This window comes from Eschrichtius robustus, chromosome 17, assembly GCF_028021215.1.
Source record: "Eschrichtius robustus isolate mEscRob2 chromosome 17, mEscRob2.pri, whole genome shotgun sequence".
Classification (NCBI taxonomy): domain Eukaryota; kingdom Metazoa; phylum Chordata; class Mammalia; order Artiodactyla; family Eschrichtiidae; genus Eschrichtius; species Eschrichtius robustus.
In genome coordinates, this window is record NC_090840.1 from 85,620,252 (window position 1) to 85,642,027 (window position 21,776).

Here is a 21,776-nt window from a genome sequence, read left to right on the forward strand (position 1 = left end):
GGGCGGGGCGCCGCCAGGGGCGGGGCGCCGCCAGGGGCGGGGCGCCGCCAGGGGCGGGGCGCCGCCAGGGGCGGGGCGCCGCCAGGGGCGGGGCGCCGCCAGGGGCGGGGCGCCGCCAGGGGCGGGGCGCCGCCAGGGGCGGGGCGCCGCCAGGGGCGGGGCGCCGCCAGGGGCGGGGCGCCGCCAGGGGCGGGGCGCCGCCAGGGGCGGGGCGCCGCCAGGGGCGGGGCGCCGCCAGGGGCGGGGCGCCGCCAGGGGCGGGGCGCCGCCAGGGGCGGGGCGCCGCCAGGGGCGGGGCGCCGCCAGGGGCGGGGCGCCGCCAGGGGCGGGGCGCCGCCAGGGGCGGGGCGCCGCCAGGGGCGGGGCGCCGCCAGGGGCGGGGCGCCGCCAGGGGCGGGGCGCCGCCAGGGGCGGGGCGCCGCCAGGGGCGGGGCGCCGCCAGGGGCGGGGCGCCGCCAGGGGCGGGGCGCCGCCAGGGGCGGGGCGCCGCCAGGGGCGGGGCGCCGCCAGGGGCGGGGCGCCGCCAGGGGCGGGGCGCCGCCAGGGGCGGGGCGCCGCCAGGGGCGGGGCGCCGCCAGGGGCGGGGCGCCGCCAGGGGCGGGGCGCCGCCAGGGGCGGGGCGCCGCCAGGGGCGGGGCGCCGCCAGGGGCGGGGCGCCGCCAGGGGCGGGGCGCCGCCAGGGGCGGGGCGCCGCCAGGGGCGGGGCGCCGCCAGGGGCGGGGCGCCGCCAGGGGCGGGGCGCCGCCAGGGGCGGGGCGCCGCCAGGGGCGGGGCGCCGCCAGGGGCGGGGCGCCGCCAGGGGCGGGGCGCCGCCAGGGGCGGGGCGCCGCCAGGGGCGGGGCGCCGCCAGGGGCGGGGCGCCGCCAGGGGCGGGGCGCCTGTGACCATTGAAGAGTTTTGGGTTGCGAGCTTAGTTGAGCCTAGTTGGTCTTCTCTGCGCTTATAGGGCTGCGAGAAGAGGTTAGAGCACAGACCCGGATGTGGATATCGTTGGTGGGAAGTGGCCGCAGTGGCGCTCCGGACGCGTGCGCCCAGGTGAGACCCCTGGACTGCCTGGTGGCTTGTTTGATAGAAGGTTCAGGAGCGGAAGTCGGGCTGGCGTTTTCGGAGTGTTGTTTTTGCTAAGAGTAGCCCTCAGAATACTGGAGGTTTTCCCTTGTGATGCGTCGGCAAGCTTATTTCTAGTTTTTAGATCATCTTTTTGTTTTTTAATATTTATTTATTTATTTATTTACTTATTTGGCTGCGCCAGGTCTTAGTCGCAGCACACGGGATCTTAGTTGCCTCGTGGGGGATCTTTTAGTTTCTGCACCGCAGATCTTTAGTTGCGGCTTGCAGGCTCTTAGTTGCCGCATGCAGGATCTAGTTACCTGACCAAGGATCGAACCCAGGCCCCCTGCATTGGGAGTGTGGAGTCTTAACGACCGGACTAGCTGGGAAGTCCCTAGATCATCTTTTTAAGATGTTTTAATTTTTATGTGTGCTTTATGATTTTTATAATTTTTTACAAATAAATGCAGTGCGTGGTGGGCGGGTACTCAGCGTTTACTGATGCCTCTGCTGTGAAAAGCCTCCACACACAGGGTGGGCTGGCAGGAGACTGGTGCGGGGAGCCCCGTTTGGGCGGGATTGCGGGAGAGGCTCCAGAGGGGCCCCGGGGATGGCGGGGAGTCCAGAGGTGGGAAGGTTGCGGGTTGCAGGTTACACGTACTGAGTAGGCTCAGGGCTGCTCCGGCTTCAGCTCTTGCGTTCTGAGGCTGGTTTTGGTCCCAAAGAGGTAACAGTTTAGGCTGTTGTTGGGGGTCCAGACTACCTGGTTCCTCCCCTCCTGGCCCTGCTGCTGCTGCCCAGCCGCCTGCTGGAAGGCCTGTCCACTGTGCTCGGCCCCTCATCTCTCCCCCTACGTTGTGGCAGGACTGTAGGCCCCAGCTGCTCTGGGCAGTAAAAGGGAACTGGGAAGACCCGGTGGGCTTCATCCACCTTTCTGTTCTGCACCCGCAGCGACCAGCAGCATTCCAGTGGCACGTGTTTTGTTGGCCCTGGATGGAGGAAGATGGGCAGAGCAGAGCCGCTGACCAGTGGTGAACAGGGACCTCTGGCTTCCAGCGGGGAGATTCGGTGCCCATCTGTCAGCACCACGCAGTCGGGCTTGACCGAGCGAGGTGTGGTGCTTGCCTTCTCCATGTGCCAGCTCCTTCCTCTGGAAACAGAGTCTCTCTCTGGGGGTTAATATCAGAAGAGGTGATGAACACAGTGCAGGGCTGTCCAAGGAGAGTGTGGCTGGGAGCAGGCAGACTGAGTGCTATCTGCACCGTCCCCCTGGGGCTGTTAGTGGAGGGACAGACCATGTGCGCGCTTGGGGCCTCAGGCCAGCCTGAGTTCAGCCCTCCCCACCTCGTGCCAGCCCAGCCCTGGCACCACTGAAGCCTGTCCGCCCCTCTGGGCACTGGCCAGCTCTCCAGTGCCCAGGGCCTGGTCCTGGAAGCTGAGTGGTCCCACTACCCATGAACAAAGCAAGCGACAGAAACCCCTCAGCACTGGCTCGGGCAGCACGCGGGATTAAGGAGCTGCTTCAGGAGCCCCAGGAATCTGGATTTTCTGGCCTGTCAGAGAGGTCTCTGTCCCCTCCCCGCCTCTCATCTCTGCAGGCCCCATGTGGCCTCGGGCTCCAACCGCTGACCGGCCTTCCCCAGGTCTGACACCATCTCAGCCCGGGCTGCAGAGTACAGAGCCCTCTCTCACCCCAGCTCCTGGAGAAGCGGGTGGTGGGGGTTCCAGAATGATCTAGGGGAAGAAAGGGAGAGGAGCACTCCCCAGAAGGAAGGGGTCCCAAGCAGAAGCAAGGCACAGGCCCCCAGATGCACCCCTGAACCTGTTGGAAAAGAAAAGCCAGTGCACGTCCCATGAGGGAGCCATTGTTGTAGCCTCTGAACAAGAAAGCTCCCTCCGGGCACCTGGTTGTAGAAGCGACACATGCGTGATAGGAAACTGGGACATGTGGGAACATGTGGAGAAGAAAACCATTCGCCACCTGCGTCCAGGGCTGTGGTTGTCGGCCTCATCTGCACCATCGGAAAACAAACTCAGTATGCAATTTATGATCTGCTTTGGGGCTTAAAAACAAAACAGGCTTTCTCCACGTTTTACAAGATCTTCAGTGACTGCTGTTTGTCAAGATTTCACTTTTTGATAAAACTTTTGACAAAGCCCATTTTCCCTATTATATAAATAGAATATAGCGTAGAAAATTTGGGAAGTGGGGAAAAGTAGAAAGAAATCACACTAGTTCACACCCCATGGCAGAAATGTACCTTTTAATTTTTTATATCTATACAAATTCTTTCTTCCCCGAATCTTTTTAGAATGGATTGCATCCATTATGTCTCTTGGTTCCATAACCCTTTAGTGTGTATTTCCTATACTCAACGATATTCTCTTACAAAACCACAGTGCAGGTACCAAATCCAGGTAATCGGACATTGATACAATGCTCAGCAAAGCGAGGCTTCTCATCGTGCTCGCGGCATTTTCCCTCCAACCCAGCATCCATTCTGGGATCCTAGCCTGCCTGTGGTCACTGTGTCTCCTGAGGAATCTATAGTGGGGAGCAGTTCCTCAGCCTTTCTTTTCTCCCCAGATGGTTTATTAGTTGCAAGGCGGAAAATGGTACCCACACAGTCAAAAAACCAGAGAACTGTGTGATCAAAATGATCACTAGCCAGTGAAGAGCCCGTGGACACCATGTCCCTCCACGTGACGCCCAGAGGACACGTGGTTGCAGGATTCCAGCTGGAGAGGTGCGACCTGCGTCCAGTGATGCGGAAAGGGAAGGGAATGGGCAAAGCTCAGAGGGAGGCGGGAATGAGCCTGGTGTGTTCAGGGAGCGGCGGTGACCGGTTTCACAGTTGGGGGGAGCTGGAGGAAGAGGTGACACTGGACAGGTGGGTGGAAGCCGATGGAGGTAAGGGCTGCTGCCATCCAAGCACTGGGCCACCATCGAAGGCCCAGCCCAGCTGTGAGGGTGCCAGTCTCCACCCGTGCTTCTGTCTGGGCTAAGAACCCGGGGTGGGTGCCAGAGCAGCAGACTTCCATAGAAGGAGAATCTTGCGGAGGGACATTGTCAGGGACCAGGGGGTCATTTCAAGGGCTCTCTGGGCTGTGGGGTTTCTGGAAGCAGGTTAGAATGAGGTGGCTGAGGAGAGACCACAGGAGTCATCTACAGGAAAGTGCCCAGAGCACGGAGAGACAACTCAGTGATGGGCTGGGGACAAAACATTCGTCGCCTAGGCCCCACGACACGTGTCTAAGGCAGACGCTGTGAAGGTTTCTCAGCCGGGATTAAACACAAGAGCACCCACTCTGCAGAGGACCCCAAGGCCGCCGTTCCTGTGGGAAGCCTGCAGCCCCACGTCACGTGTGGAGCCCAAAGAACTCCCGCCCTCGGGAACTGAATCCTGCCCACAGCCACGTGAGACCCCAGTCGTGGCCAACACCTTGCCTGCAGCCTAGGAGAGACCCCAGCTCAGGACCGGCCAGGCTGTGCCTGGACTCGTGCAACCCAAGGAAGCCGTGAGATCATAAACGCATGATGCTTCAAGCCCTTAAGTGTGTGGTCATTGAAAACCAGCGGTGAGGGAACCCCGGAGAATGTGGCGCGGCGGCCGGACGCGCGGGAAGAAGGGGATTTCTGCGCTGCCTCTGGCTTAGGAGGGGAATCCACCTGCCGAGGACCAGCCGCTGTGAGGCTCTGGCGCCCAGGCCGGGCAGGCTCGGGGCGCCCTCCCCTCGGCGGATCTTCTCCATGGGGAAGCGGTCCCTGCGGTTCTGCCTGCTTCTTCCCCCGGGGTGCTCCCCCCTTTCTCCAAGAGCGCTGACTTCATCCGTCCGTGCATTCGCTCATTCCGCAGTCAGCAAGGTCACCTAACCAGGCTTACTCCCCGGACCTCAGGCCTGGACCTGGTGGAGGCCACGCGGCCCAGGGCGGGGGCCCGGGAGGCGTCCCAGAGGTGCGGGGAGTGAAGCCCTGCAGGGGCGGGAGCGGTCGGTGTGAAGGTGGCCGGACAGCAACCCAGGGTCTTGCACGCGAAGCTAGGGAATCCGCCCATAACTCGCGAAGGCAAGCTCACGCGCCCCCTGCGGCCTCCAGGGCAGCTGAGTGCAGGTCCTCCGGCGCCCTAGAACGTCACCGGAAGTGCCCGAGCCGCCCGGGAGAGGGAGGTGGCGCTTCCGGCGGGCGGCGGGGGCTCCGGGTAAGTGGCGGCGGACCGGGGCCTGGGCAGGGGATGGCAGATGCTGGGCCGCGCCCGCGAGGGAAACAGAAATATGGGCGCAAGGACGGGCCGTCCCTACGGGGCACGGGGCCCGTGTCTGTCCTGGGCTCTCCCTGCGAAAGGGCTCACATCCGGGAGGAGAGCGGAAGCGGGGGGCGGCCCTACCCCCGCCGTGTGACGGCCCCGGGGACAGCCTTCCCCGCCCATTGTGACGACCAGTGTGAAGGCCCCGGGACAGCCTCAGACAGTTCCCTGAAGTGAAATCACAGTATGATTTTTAAGGCCTTTGTAAATCATCGAATTACCCGCCGTCCAGTGCACTTTTTCTTCTTCCAGCGGTGTATGAAGGTGCCAGTTTCCCCTAATCGTCTATATGCTCATAAGGTGCCACTGTTTTTAACCCTTTTTTTTTTTTTTTTTTTTAATATTTTACTTATTTTAGGCTGCGTCGGGTCTCAGTTGCGGCTTGGGGGAACTTCCGCTTAGGTACGCGAGCTCCTCGTTGTGGCACCTGGGCTCTTCTAGTTGCGGGCGCATGGGGTCCAGAGTGTGTGGCTCCGTAGTTGTGGCGCTCGGGCTTAGCTGCTCCGTGGCATGTGGGATCTTAGTTCCCCGATCAGGGATGGAACCCGTGTCCCCTGCACTGGAAGGCGCTTTCTTAACCACTGGATCACCAGGGAGGTCCCAACTACTTGTTTATTGTCTTCTGCTGGTTTCCTGTTCATAAATTTTACTAGTTTTTCGTGCTTTTTGATGTATATATAGTGGGTTTTAGATATTGAGGATATGAATCTTTGTGTTGCAAATATCCCTCCCGTTTTTTGGTTTTTGTTTTTTTTTTTTCCTTTCTGTTTTTGACAGTAAATATCCTTGTGTAGTTAAATCTGTCACACTTTACCTTTGGTGGCAAGCTTAGCAAAAGCATTCCTCAATCCAAAATTGCGCCACTCAGATCGTTACTTTTTTGGTTTCATATATTTATATTCAGATCTTTTATCATTATCAAGAAAAAATGTAAATACATAGAAATTTTTCCAGACATCCGAGGACCGACTAAAGGTGCTGGTTGGTTCCTGGTGGAGCTGAGACCACAGCGGGCAGGTAACAGGTGCTGCCACATCTGTCTCTGCTCCTGATCTGCTGGGGGGGGGGGGCAGGGGTCGGGGAGCCAGCATGGCCTAGACAGTTCCCAGAGGGTGTCCCGTGGAGCACTAGTTTCTGGGATGTCTGCTTATTCAGACCTTGATTTATAGTGAGGTGGCTCCTTCAGGGCCCTCTGGGCAGGCTCTGACCCTCCCTTCTCTGAAGGTACTCTGACCTCACCTCCCCTCTCCCTGTCATTTTCTCCCCTTTCTTTCTCTTTCTCCCAGGCAGGTGTCCCACTACTGGTGTTTCTGCAGGAAGCAGCAAGCAGAGCCCCAGCCTGGGTCCACAGAACGCCACAGAGAGGGCTACCCTGATGGACACATGCACAGGTGAGGGAGGCAGCCAGGCCCAGAGGGCCATCCTGGGATCAGGGACGTGGGGACAGCTTAGGAATCGGGGCTCCCAAGTCCATCTGCCTGGCTGCTACCCTGGAGGTGTTACTAGGCTTGGGCAGCTTCTAACCATCACAGCTCCCCACCTCCGCGCCTGCTGTGCTCCCTCAGCCCCTCCCTCCTTTGCTCTCCTGGACACACTCTACACCCTGCTCTCTCCTTTCTCTGGTCCCCCCACCTGGAGACCTCTTGAGAACAAGAATTTTATTTTTTAAATTATAGTTGATTTACAATGTTGTGTTACTTTCAAGGGTACAGCAAAGTGATTCAGTTACACGTACATGTTCTTTTTTGTGTTCTTTTCCATTATAGGTTATTACAAGGTAATGAATATAGTTCCATGTGCTATACAGTAGGACCTTGCTGTTTACCTGTTTTATATATAGCAGTGTGTAGCTGCTGGTCCCAAACTCCTAATCTATGCCTCCTTCCGCTCCCTTTCCCCTTTGGTAAACATAAGTTTGTTTTCTGTGTGAGTCTGTTTCTGTTTTGTAAATAAGTTCATTTGTATCATTTTTTAATTTTTTTTTAATTTTATTTTTAAAATTATTTTGGCTGCATTGGGTCTTCGTTGCTGCACACAGGCTTTGCTCTGGTTGCGGCAAGCAGGGGCTACTCTTCGTTGCAGTGCGCGGGCTTCTCATTGCAGTGGCTTCTCTTTGTTTCGGAGCACAGGCTCCAGGCACGCGGGCTCAGTAGTTGTGGCTCGCGGGCTCTAGAGCGCAGGCTCAGTAGTTGTGGCACATGGGCTTAGTTGCTCCACAGCATGTGGGATCTTCCCGGACCAGGGCTCGAACCCGTGTCCCCTGCCTTGGCAGGCGGATTCTTAACCACTGTGCCCGCAGGGAAGCCCCTGTATCATTTTTTTAGATTCCACATATAAGTGATATCATATATTTGTTTTTGTCTGACTGACTTCACTTAATAAGATAATCTGTTGCTCCATGTTGTTGCAAATGGCATTATTTCATTCTTTTTATGGCTGAATAGTATTCCATTATATATATATATATATATATATATATACACATATATATACACACACATATATACATATATATACATACATACCATATCTTCTTTATCCAGTCATCTATTGATGGACATGTAGATTGCTTCCTGTCTTGGCTACTGTGAATAGTGCCGCTATGAACATTGGGGTGCATGTATCCTTTCAAAATAGAGTTTTTTCCGGATATATGCCCAGGAGTGGGATTGCTGGGTCATATGGTAGTTCTATTTTTAGTTTTTTAAGGAACTTCCATACTGTTCTCCATAGTGGCTGTATCAATTTACATTCCCACCAACAGTGCAAGAGGGTTCCCTTTTCTCCACACCCTCTCCAGCAGTTATTATTTGCAGACTTTTTGGTGGTGGTCATTTTGACCAGTGTGAGGTGGTACCTCATTGTAGTTTTGATTTGCATTTCTCTAATAATTAGCAATGTTGAGCATCTTTTCATGTGCCTGTTGGCCATCTGTATGTCTTTGGAAAAATGTCTGTTTAGGTCTTCTGCCCATTTTTTTGATCGAGTTTTTTTTTGTTATTGAGTTGGATAAGCTGTTTGTATATTTTGGAAATTAAGCCCTTGTCAGTCGCAATGTTTGCGAATATTTTCTCCCATTCCATAGGTTGTCTTTTTGTTTATGGTTTCCTTTGCTGTGCAAAAGCTTTTAAGTTTGATTAGGTCCCATTTGTTTATTTTTGCTTTTATTTCTTTTGCTTTGGGAGACTGACCTAAGAAAACATTGCTACAATTTATGTCAGAGAATGTTTTGCCTACGTTCTCGTCTAGGAGTTTTATGGTGTCCTGTCTTACGTTTAAGTCTTTGAGCCATTTTGAGTTTACTTTTGTGTATAGTGTGAGGGAGTGTTCTAACTTCATTGATTTATATGTGGCTCTCCAGCTTTCCCAGCACCACTTGCTGAAGGGACTGTCTTTTCACCCTTGTATATTCTTGCCTCCTTTGTCTAAGATTAATTGACCATAGGTGTGTGTGTTTATTTCTGGGCTGTCTATTCTGTTCCATTGATCCATATGTCTGTTTTTGTGCAAATACCATGCTGGGGTTTGGGGTTTTTTTGAATTTTATTTATTTTTTGATACTGCAGGGTCTTATTATCCATTTTATACATATTAGTGTATATATGTCAATCCCAATCTCCCAATTCATCCCACAACCCTCCACGCACCACCCCCCACCGCTTTCCCCCCTTGGGTCCATACGTTTGTTCTCTACATCTGTGTCTCTATTTCTGCCCTGCAAACCGGTTCATCTGTACCATGTTTCTAGGTTCCACATTAACATACGATATTTGTTTTTCTCTTTCTGACTTACTTCACTCTGTATGACAGTCTCTAGATCCATCCACATCTCTACAAATGACCCAATTTCGTTCCTTTTTATGGCTGAGTAATATTCCATTGTATATATGTGCCACATCTTCTTTATCCATTTGTCTGTCGATGGGCATTTAGGTTGCTTCCATGACCTGACTATTGTAAATAGTGCTGCAATGAACATTGGGGTGCATGTGTCTTTTTGAATTATGGTTTTCTCTGGGTATATGCCCAGTAGTGGGACTGCTGGGTCATATGGTAGTTCTATTTTTAATTTTTTAAGGACCGTCCATACTGTTCTCCATAGTGGCTGTATCAATTTACATCCCCACCAACAGTGCAAAAGGGTTCCCTTTTCTCCACACCCTCTCCAGCATTTACTGTTTGTAGATTTTTTGATGATGGCCATTCAGACTGGTGAGAGGTGATACCTCATTGTAGTTTTGATTTGCATTTCTCTAATAATTAGCGATGTTGAGCAGCTTTTCATGTGCTTCTTGGCCATCTGTATCTCTTCTTTGGAGAAACGTCTATTTAGGTCTTCTGCCCATTTTTTGGTTGGGTTGTTTTTTGACTATTGAGCTGCATGAGCTGTTTATATATTTTGGAGATTAATCCTTTGTCCGTTGATTCATTTGCAAATATTTTCTCCCATTCTGAGAGTTGTCTTTTCGTCTTGTTTGTAGTTTCCTTTGCTTTGCAAAAACTTTTGTTTCATTAGGTCCCATTTGTTTATCTTTGTTTTTATTTCCATTACTCCAGGAGGTGGATCAAAAAAGATCTTGCTGTGATTTATGTCAAAGAGTGTTCTTCCTGTGTTTTCTTCTAAGAGTCTTATAGTGTCTGGTCTTATATTTAGATCTCTAATCCATTTTGAGTTTATTTTTGTGTATGGTGTTAGGGCGTGTTCTACTTTCATTCTTTTACATGTAGCTGTCCAGTTCTCCCAGCACAACTTATTGAAGAGACTGTCTTTTCTCCATTGTATGTCCTTGCCTCCTTTGTCATAGATTAGTTGACCACAGGTGCGTGGGTTTATCTCTGGGCTTTCTATCCTGATCTATATTTCTGTTTCTGTGCCAGTACCATATTGTCTTGATTATTGCAGCTTTGTAGTATAGTCTGATTCCTCCAGCTCTGTTTTTTTCCCTCAAGACTGCTTTGGCTATTTGGGGTCTTTTGTGTCTCCATACAAATTTTAAGATTTTTTGTTCTAGTTCTGTAAAAAATGCCATTGGTAATTTGATAGGGATTGCATTCAATCTGTAGATTGCTTTGGGTAGTATAGTCATTTTCACAGTATTGATTCTTCCAATCCAAGAATATGGTATATCTCTCCATCTGTTTGTATCATTTTTAATTTCTTTCATCAGTGTCTTATAGTTTTCTGCATACAGGTGTTTTGTCTCCCTAGGTAGGTACCATGCTGTTTTGATTACTGTAGCTTTGCAGTATTGTCTGAAGTCTGGGAGGGTTATGCCTCCAGCTTTGAGGAACAAGAATATTAATTCTTGGCTTTGTCTCACCAGGGCCCAGCAGTGTCAACTGGCCTAGGCTCAGGGTTGGTGACCAGGAAGTGTGTGGTGGATGAGAATCTGGCTGGCCTCCCACCCACTGGCCACCTCTTTCTTGGGCTCCAGGCCCCTCTGTTCTGAAGAGTTCAGGCCACGTTTGGGGGAGGGCTCGTATTCAGTTGCCTGTTGTTGCTGTTGTTGAATTGTCACATGACCTGTGCTAACAACCAGGCCATCTTCCCTTGGCAAAGACACATGCCATTTCAAGCTTTTCCCCATCATACTCTACCCTAAGGTTCTGGTTCAGCACTGGGAGCTTGGGGAGAACATGACCGTGGCTCCCCCAAACACACGTATACCTGCTCTCCTGGGAAGTCACAGAACCCCCGTGTCAGGTGGTTCAGCCACCCTGTGTCCCTGCACATCATCCCTTGGGGGGTGAGTTGGGGATGACCCAGAGGCGCAGCCATGGAGCCACCCTTCGGGCCCAGTACTTCCAGACCACCGTCTCCCTCCCGTCTGACCCTAATCCTGACCAGCTCCAGCCCAGACAGCACTCTTCAGTCTCACAACTTGGGGCTAAATTTTAGCAAATGCTACCATACACAGAGTGTGGAGCAAAACAGGTTACTAAAAACAGTCCATTCAGAAAAGGAATAAAGAGAAAGCACCCTGTCTGGGTTGCTGGCCTGAGCATATACTATGAGATGTACGGCCTGAAGGGCGGTGAGGCTGAGGGTGGGGTCCCAGTGTCAGAGTGGTGACCAGCATCTATGCCAGGGGACTGAGCTTCTTGGTTAGGACGTCTGGCAGCCCAGGTTCTGCCTTCCGGGAAGACTTCTGGGCACTCTGGGCTGGAGGTGCCTGTTGGGGGCAGCCTGTGCATTCCAGGATGTTGAGCAGCCTCCCTAGCTTTTCCCCACTAGGTGCCAGGAGCGCCCCCTCCCCACTGTGACACTGGAAGTGTTTTCAAACGTGGCCACACGTGCTTGCTCTGCTGCCAACCACTTCTCTCTGCATTCCAGGCCATGAGGCCATACCAGGGGGTCACCAGAGCCTGGGGGTCTGTCTCCCCCCCACCTCGTGAGACCAGGCAGACTGAGGTCAGAGGCTTGGGCCTTTTCTGGAGTCACAGGGAAGCCTGCTGATTAGCTCTCCCCCAGTCCCTTGTCCATTCCTGTGACCACAGGTGTTAGAAGTCGGGGAGGAGAGCTGGGCAGGAGGAGGACAGGCGGGATAATGGGTGTCTGCTGCCCACTGGCGTCTTACCATTTACTGTCATCATGTGGCTCTCCCGTGCCATCTGTGTGTCGTTAGCAGAGTTCTGCGTTGTGCATCTCTGCCCCTGTTTTCCAGCTTTTCTAGCACAGGCACCGAGTGGTGGCCCGGCTTCCTGCTACGCTGCTTCGGTGGCTGAGAAAGGGGCTCAGAGCCCAGGGCTGATGCCACGGCAGGCAACCTTAGAAGAAAGGGGACGCCGTGGACAGGCTGTGCCAGGACTGTTACGGGGGCCTCCCCAGGCACTGCGGTTTCCAGACCCTTGTGGGAATGAGGAAGCTGGAGAGAGGCCCAGAGATTCCCCTCGGGGACCAGTTGTTCATGAGGAAACTGGAGGGCAGAATGGCCATGAGGACAGTGTGTCCGGGTCAGAGGTCACCCTGAATGCAGCCTCCACGGCCAATAGGAGAAGCCACTGGAAAGGACAGCCTTACCGATGCAGCACTTGCGACAGGAGCTTCAAATGCTATTCGGATGTGGTGAAACACCAGAGCATTCACTCTGGGGAGAAACCCTACGAGTGCAGCGACTGTGGGAAGGCCTTCATCCACAGCTCCCACGTCGTCAGGCACCAGCGCATTCATAATGGGGAGAAGCCTTACGTTTGTAAGGAGTGTGGGAAAGCCTTCAGCCAGAGCTTCAACCTCATTAGACACCAGAGAATCCACACGGGAGAGAAGCCCTATGAATGTGCTGAGTGTGGCAGGTCCTTCAGTCAGAGGTCAGACGCCATTAAGCACCAGAGAATTCACACTGGTGAGCGGCTGTATGAATGCAGCGAGTGTGGGAAAACCTTCATCCACAGCTCAAACGTCGTCCGGCACCAGAGAATTCACCACGGAGAGAATCCTTACGAATGCAAAGAGTGTGGGAAAGCCTTCAGCCAGAGCTCCAACCTCATTCAGCACCAGCGGGTCCACACCGGGGAGAAGCCCTATGCCTGCCAGGAGTGTGGGCGCGCCTTCAGCCGCAGCTCCTTCCTCAGCGAGCACCGGCGCATCCACACTGGGGAGAAGCCCTACGAGTGTGGCGAGTGCGGCCGTGCCTTCAGGGCCCTGTCGGGCTTCTTCCGGCACCAGAGGATCCACTCTGGGGAGAAGCCTTTCCACTGTGCCAGGTGTGGCAGGGCCTTCCGCCTGAGCTTTCATCTCATCCAGCACCAGCGAGTTCACGGCACGGAGTGAGCCTGTTGGGGGGTGAATGTGGAGTGGAAAATTGAGTAAATAAGATTGGAGTGTGGGTACAACGCCCTTCACTTTTTGCCCATGCCCCCAGCTTTGTGTACTTCACCCCACAGGAAGAGGATAAAACTGTCTTGGTGGTCTCCAAGCCTGCCCGTGGAGGCCTGCAGTTTGTCTACCGCCCCCTGGCCAGGAGCACCAGAAAGGAAAGAGGAGCCTTGGGGAAGGAGACGTGATGGCAACGTGTGCCTCGGAAGTTAATTTATTTCATTTTCACAGCACTGGGTTTTTCCTGAAGTATAATTTACATACAGTGGAACGCATAGATCTTAAGTGTTTCGTTTTATGAGTTTCAACAAGTACAATGTGCTTTGACCTTTACGCCCACCACACTCTCAAGATGTAGACTATTTCCATCACCCCAGAAAGTCTCCTTATGCCCCTTCAAGTCAGCCCTTTATCCTCAGAGGCAACCAGTGATCTCGTTTCTGTCACTATAGTTTTGCTTGTTCTAGAATGTTATATAAATAGTGATATAATTTATACTCTTTTATGTCTTTTTCCCTTTGCTTAATGTTTTTTGAGGTTTATCCATGTATCAGTAGGTTTTGGGGTTTTTTTTGGGTTTTTTTTCAGTTTCTTAGCTCTTTTGAAAAGTCAAGAATCACTTTCTACCCTGTATCAAAGCTATATGCTTATGTCTGTGTCTTTCTATCAAAGTATGAGCCCCTGTAGCTAGAATTATTTTAGCACAGCCCCGGATACAGCATGTGCACTCCACAAAAAAATAAGTACATGAACTATGCAGGGGAGTTTATGAAAGACAGGCATAGAGGAAAGACCACAGGCTTGGCCGGAAGGAGGAGGTACTGATTCACTTGTTTTCACGCCATTTCGGAGTATACAGAACTCTTCTCAGGCTCAGGAAGGTAGTATAAGATAAAGCAAGTTTAAGATGTTTGTACTTCCAACAGACATTTCCTAAGCACTCAGCTGTCCAGGCTCTTATGCCACTGTTGTGGGAAACACAAAGCCACTGTGATGGCTGCATTCAAGGACTTTGTAGGTAAAAGTCCAATAACAGAAGTATATAGAGAGGGAACTAGTGACACAGGAGAGCAGTAAACAAGACTGGGGCAAGGGGAAAACTGGGGTGAACACCCAGGGGAGGGGATTCCTGAGCAGATGGATTAAATGTTGTGTACAAAGCAAAGGTCAGGGCACACTAGGGGAATGTGAAGAGCATAAGAAATGTGCTCACCCATAGGACCTTCCAATTCGTAGCTGGGAGATTAGACAAAAAGGGTATGTAAAACAGTGGTCTAGGTAAGCTCACTGCTCATGATCTGATATTTCATATCACAGTACAGTAGTGTTATAGATACCTACAAATGCTATTTGCCAGATAGGAAGGGAGAGGTGTCTTTGTTGGGGATGATACTCTGTACATATCATAAAACTCTGCTGTAACAATCTGAGTGAGGTCATGTTATTGAAAGTTTACTGTAATGACTAAGACAAATACGAGCAGTCACCTGGCCACAAGTCCTGGAGGTCCAGCTGCAGCACCCAAATCCGTCCTAGTCAAGCTGTGGTTTGGCACCACTTCGTGGGAACTGTCTGCTCTACTTTAACTACTGACTGAATTATTTGGGTCCTGTAGCTGGCTGGGACTTCCAAAATAGTAGCTCAGTTCTAGGGCTCTTGTTGGCACCTATTTCTTTTATGGTGTGAGCTTAGGCCACAGGGTTGTGCAGCCTGTAGGGGCAGAGTTGCCCTCAGAGTGCATTCAGTGGCACCACAGCTATTGGGCTGCTGACTCTTGGGCCAAGGTAAGGTGGAAAGCTAAGCCTGGCACTCCCATGCTAAGCCAAGACCCAGGTTTGTGCCTCCCAGGTAGCTCTTTTTGGAGGAAAACTTTCCCTACTTAGACCCTGTAGTGTCCCTGATCATGAGATCAAAGCAATGAGCTTACAGAAATCATCAAGTACACAGGAAGGTGAGTCTCATTGACTGGGGGTCAACAAAATCAGCAAAGAACAGATATAAAACCACAAAAACTGCAGATACTGAAATTGCCAGATAATGCAGGCAAGAGAATAGTTATGCATGAAGTGTTTAAAAAAATCAGACACCTTCCCACTAAAATCTGGAACAAGGCAAGGATGCCCACTGTCACCATTTCTATTCAACAGATAGATAGTACTGGAAGTCCTAGCCACAGCAGTCAGACAAGAAAAAGAAATAAAAGGTATCCAAATTACAAGGGAAGAGAAAAAATTGTCATTATATGCAGATGACATGATAACTGTATATAGAAATCCCTAAAGAGTCCACACAAAAACTACTAGAACTGATAAACAAATTCAGCAGGGTAGCAGAATACAATATCAACATACAGAAACCTGTTGCATTTCTTTACACTAACAATGACATATTGGAAAGTAAAAAAAAAAAAAAATCCCTTTTAAGATGGCATCAAAAAAAAAAACTTAGGAATAAACCTGACCAAGGAGGTGAAAGACTTATATGCTGAGAACTATGAAACATTGATAAAGGAAACTGAAGGTGATTTAAAATGGAAAGACATGCTTTTGGATTGGAAAAATTAATATTGTTAAAATGGCCATACTACCCAAAGCAATCTACAGATTTAATGCGATCCCTATCAAATTACCCATGACGTTTTTTCGCAGAACTAGAATAAGTAATCCTAAAATTTATACGGAACCATGAAAGACCAGAATTGCCAAAGCAGTCCTGAGGAAAAAGAACAAAGCAAGAGGCATAACCCTCCCAGACTTCAGGTAATACTAAAAAGCTACAGTAATCAAACAACATGGTATTGGCACAAAAACAGACATACGGATCACCAGCATAGAGAGCCCAGGAATAAACCCACACACCTACCGTCAATCTTCGACAAAGGAGGCAGAAATATACAATGTAGAAAAGACAGTCTCTTCAGCAAGTGGTGTTGGGAAAGTGGGACAGCTGCATGTAAATCAATGAAGTTAGAACACTCCCCCACACTACACACAAAAATAAACTCAAAATGGCTTAAAGACATATAAGACACGACAACATAAAACTCCTAGAAGAAAACAGGCAAAACATTCTGACATAAATCATAGCAACGTTTTCTTAAGTCAGTCTCCCAAAGCAAAAGAAATAAAAGCAAAAATAAACAAATGGGACCTAATCAAACGTAAAAGCTTGAAAGCACAGCAAAGGAAACCATAAACAAAACAAAAAGACAACCTATGGAATGGGAGAAAATATTTGCAAATGTTGTGACTGACAAGGGCTTAATTTCCAAAATATACAAACAGCTCATCCAACTCAATAACAGAAAAAATAACTCAATCAAAAAATGGGCAGAAGACCTAAACAGACATTTCTGCAAAGACACACAAATGGCCAACAGGCACATGAAAAGATGCTCAACATCTCTAATTATATTAGAGAAATGCAAATCAAAACTACAATGAGGTAACAACTCACACTGGTCAGGAAGACCATCATCAAAAAGTCTACAAATAATAAATACTGGAGAGGGTGTGGAGAAAAGGGAACCCTCCTACACTGTTGGTGGGACTACAAATTGGCTTCCATACTATGGAACACAGTATGGAGGTTCCTTTAAAAACTAAAAATAGAGTTACCATATGATCCAGAAATCCCACTCCTGGGCATATATCTGGAGAAAACTAATACCAAAGGATACATACATCCCAATGTTCATAACAGCACTATTCACAATAGCTAAGACATAGAAGCAACCTAAATGTCCATCAACAGGTGAATGGATAAAGAAGATGTGGTATTAGGTTGGCCAAAATGTTCATTCAGGTTCGTCCATAACATCCGAATGAACTTTTTGGCCAACCGAAAATATATATATATATATATATATATATGTGTGTGTGTGTGTGTGTGTATGTATATATACACACACGCACACACACACAATGGAATATTACTCAGCCATAAAAGAGAATGAAATACTGTCATTTGCAGCAACATGGGTGGACCTAGAGATTATCATACTAAGTGAAGTAAGTCAGGAAGAGAAAGACAAATACCATATGATATCATGTGGAATCTAAAAAAAAAAAAAATACAAATGAACTTATTTACAAAACAGAAATAGACTCACAGACATAGAATACAAACTTATGGTTACCAAAGTTAGGGAGATAAATTAGGAGTTTGGGATTAACATATACACACCACTATATATAAAATAAACAACAAGGTCCTACTGTATAGCACAGGGAACTATATTCAATATCTTGTAATAAACTATAATGAAAGAGAATATGAAAAAACGTGTGTGTGTGTGTGTGTGTATGTATATATATATATATATATATATATATATATAAAAAGTGTAAATCACTTTGCTGTACACCAGAAACAAACACAGCATTGTAAATCAACGATACTTCCATTTTAAAAAAAGAATAAAAAAGAAGACAGACACAGTGACAAGAAAGCAATAAGAGACTACCACTCATGAAAAGGCAGGCTTTTAAAGTAGAACTTTTAGGGGCTTCCCTGGTGGCGCAGAGGTTGAGAATCTGCCTGCCAATGCGGGGGACACAGGTTCGAGCCCTGGTCTGGGAAGATCCCACGTGCTGCGGGGCAACTGGGCCCATGAGCCACAACTACTGAGCCTGCGCGTCTGGAGCCTGTGCTCTGCAACAAGAGAGGCCGCGATAATGAGAGGCCCGCACACCGCGATGAAGAGTGGCCCCCGCTCGCCGCAACTAGAGAAAGCCCTCGCACAGAAACGAAGACCCAACACAGCCAAAAAATAAATAAATAAATAAATAAATTTTTAAAAAAATAAAGTAGAACTTTTAGAAATGAAAATTATAATCACTGAAATAGAATTCAATTGGTAGGTTAAGTAGCAGATTAGACACAGCTGAAGGAAGCATTAGTGTAGTGGAAGAAACATGCATGGAGACCCAGGATACCACAGGGACGAGGAGATGGGAAACATGAAGGAAATGTTCAAAGATTTGTAGAAGAGAATAAGGTCTGACGTAGATGTGACAAGAATCCCAGGAGGAGAGAGTGAAGGAGAGGAGATACAGCAAGACCCTACACTGACCCCTGTGAGTATGCAGATCCTCTCCCACAGGCCATCCAGGCAGAGAAACAACAGCCAACCCCATCTGGTGAAGGTGAGTGTCTGCATCCCCAGATTTAACCTCAACCAGTCTCCCCATAATCAGGCCAATGAAACAATCAATTAAAGGAGAGAATGTTGAAATTGTTTTCTATGTCCTGGAAGTTCCAGCCATTCTCAAGACCCAGAATCATCATCTTCAATGTTTAAGCCAGAGTGGACAACTGCCAGCAAGTCGTGCCAACCTACAGCTGAGAATGGAGGGCCTGACTGCTTGGATGGACTTCCACAACTTCTGGTGGCCCCTGTGCCACAATCACAGTACTGTGACTCTGCACTTTACACCCCACTCACAGCGTTCCAGCAAGGCTTCTCTGTATTTAATGAAAAACATAAATTCACAGATGCAAGAAGTATAATGATATGAAGCAGCATAAATAAAAAGAAATCCACACCTGGACACAACACAATGAGAACACAGACCAGCAAGACAAAGACCTTGAGGAGCCAGAGAAAGACACCATCACCAGCAATCACAGTCACACCATCACCACCATCACAGTCACACTATCACACTGCTCAAGGCGACAGTAAGAGACAGAAGACAGTGGATTCGTGTCTTCAGTGCATTGAGAGAAAACACCTGTCCATCTAGAACTGCACGCCCAGCAAAATTATTTTTTATAGATAAGGTGAAAACAGACACTTATAAATAAGTAAAATCTGAGGCAGTTCTTCATTAAGCAATTTTCACTGAAAGGACTTCTAAAGTTTGTACTACAAAAAGAAAGAAAATGATTTCAGAATGATAGCCTTCGATACAAGATGGAGTTGGAGCAAAGAAGAAGATCAATGTGAGTGTAAACCCACACTGTGTGTGAGGACGTCCACTGGGCCCTGCACGGGGGCAGAAGGGACTTTCAGGTTCTAAGATCCTCCTTTGTTGGGAAGGGCTGTAACACACTTTAATTTTAGGCTTTAAATATGCATAGTATAGTTTAACCTTAATTACTAAATATAAACGGTGTATATGTTTCCAGTCCAATAGAAAAAAAATGCAATAATTTAAAATGAACAAAAACTTACTATATCAACTAAAAAATAAGTAGGAAAAGAAAAATCTGAAAAAAGCTAATCAGAGTAAGATGGTAGAAACCACCCAAATAGGTTCATAATCACAGTAAACCTAACTAGATGAAATGTCCAGTTAAAACAGTAAGGTTGGTAGGAGGGGCCTGTAATTAAGAACCACGGTACCTGTGAAGACAAAGTAGGCAGAGGCAGGAGTCCACCAAGGGGCCAAGGGGCCTCCGGAGGTGAGACGCCCGCCAATTTGCTGTGCGAAGTTCTGGGAAGGCTCCATGACTGGAGATGGCGGGTCTGCAGGGTCCTCACCAGAGAACAGGAACCATCTCGGAGAAACAACAAAGTCCTGCCATAAGGACCAACCTCAGTGGCAACTGCATTCAGCTGCTCCAGAGGCAGCAAGGCTCCCCTGGGCTCAGAACGCCCCCACCCCGTCTCCATGGATGGAAGGCCACCACCAGACGGCTGAGGAGGTTCTCAATGCACGTGCGAGGTCAATCCAAAGAAAAGGAGCTTTTTACAAACTCAGAGGAAACAGAGATAGTGCAAGAAATGTAGAAAAGGTGAGCGAGATGGTAGTTAGTAACCTCAAGGAGATCAAGAAGGAATGGTGTCCACTAAAAGAGAACAGAATAGGGGATTTACTTGGTGGTCCAGTGGTTAGGACTCCACGCTTCCGCTGCAGGTGGCACAGGTTCGATTCCTGGTCAAGGAACGAAGATCCCGCATGCTGTGCACTGCAGCAAAAAAAGAAGAGAACAGAACAGTATTTTAAAAGGAACAATTCAAAAGAAAGAAACAAATCTTAAAAACATGTGATAAGTAAAATTAAAAACAAATTAGGGGGGACTTCCCTGGTGGTCCAGTGGTAAAGAATCTGCCTTCCAATGCAGGCGACGCGGGTTCGATCCCTGGTCGGGGAACTAAGATCCCACATGCTGCGAGGCAACTAAGCCTACACGCCACAACTACTGAGCTCACGTGCCTCAACTAGAGCCCACATGCCGCAAGCTACAGAGCCCACGCACCCTGCAGCCTGTGCACCACAACCAGAGAAGAAAAAACCCACATGCCACAACTAGAGAGAAACCCACACACCACAACGAAGAGCCCGCGCGCCACAATGAAAGATCCCGCATGCCACAACTAAGACCCGACGCAGCCAAAAATAAAACTTAAATAAATAAATCAATCTAAACACACACACACACACACACACACACACACACACAAATTAGGGGACTTCTCTAGTGGCGCAGTGGTTAAGACTGTGCTCCCAGTGCTGGGGGCCCGGGTTTGGTCCCCGGTCAGGGAACTAGATCCCACATGCGTGCTGCAACTAAGGAGCCCTCGAGCTGCAACTAAGATCCGGTGCAACCAAATAAAAATAAATATTTTTTTAAAAAATTAGTAAGACGGTTGAGAGGTAAAGTTGAGAAAATCTTTTTAAAAGAATAAAAAGACAAGGAGGTGGATGATAAGATAGAAAGATTAAGACAAACAGGAGTTCTAGGGGGAAGAAAAGGAAACAAAATGGTGAGAATGAAATTATCAGAGAAATAATCTTAATTTTTCCCCAGAACTAAGAGACATGAATCACCAGAGCAAAAGCACCTCCCAGTACCCTCCACAAACAACAAAGGAAAACTGGTGCCGAGTCTCGACGTGGAGAACACAAGAGTATCAGTGGCGCGACCTTAGAGGGGGCAGGCCAGACAGCAGAGGCCATGGAGCACCGGGAATCAGATCCCGGGGACTTCCCAACAGCACGTCCCGAGTCGGAAGACAATGGAACAATGCTTTTGAGAGTTACAACTGAAAATAATTTGCAACCTGTAAGTTTACGCGTATTGAGTTGTGAGTCCAGTGTGACAGTCGGATAACAATATTTTCAGACATGCAAACTGAAATTTTTTCACTGCTGTTCATGAAAGTTTTTTTCAGGAGGCTACAAAAAGAAGACCCCCAAACACACTAGGAGCTGGGAGACAGGGGTGGGGGCGGGTCCGGTAAACAGGGAATCCACTGCAGACAGTGGCGAGGGCAGGGGGAGCCCCAGGGAATGACACGGATCTGCAGACTTGGGACCACTTAGTTTTCTACACTCCACGCTGTAGCCACGATTACTTACTTTTCCTTCCACACAAAACATGCCCACCCCTAAGGCACCCGGAAGTCCCATCCAAAGGCTCTTCTCTGGTGAGTTTCACCTGGTCTGGGTGTAGATGAGATGCCTCTTGAGCCAGAGACCTATAAACTACAAAGAAAAATTATCTGCCCCCCAACCTAGAATTTGAAAAAAGACACCTCCCAGCCCCTGCCCACCTCCAGCTCCAGGAGCCTGCAGGCAGACCGCAGGCCTGGCTGCGGCAGGGACGTCCCTCCCACCCCGCATCACTGACGCTCCCGTCCATCCTCAGCCACGCCC

At 49.5% G+C, this 21,776-nt stretch overlaps 1 protein-coding gene across 1 annotated transcript; it reads left to right on the forward strand.

The window, feature by feature from the left end:
- The first annotated feature begins 5,263 nt into the window (after positions 1 to 5,263).
- ZNF696 (zinc finger protein 696) lies at positions 5,264 to 13,665 on the forward strand. The gene is given in 5 exon segments (XM_068526183.1): positions 5,264 to 5,654; positions 6,259 to 6,378; positions 6,641 to 6,719; positions 6,721 to 6,745; positions 12,020 to 13,665. Coding segments are annotated over 5 exon segments (1,341 nt in total). The 5' UTR covers positions 5,264 to 5,643; the 3' UTR covers positions 13,126 to 13,665.
- The last annotated feature ends 8,111 nt before the right edge of the window (positions 13,666 to 21,776 follow it).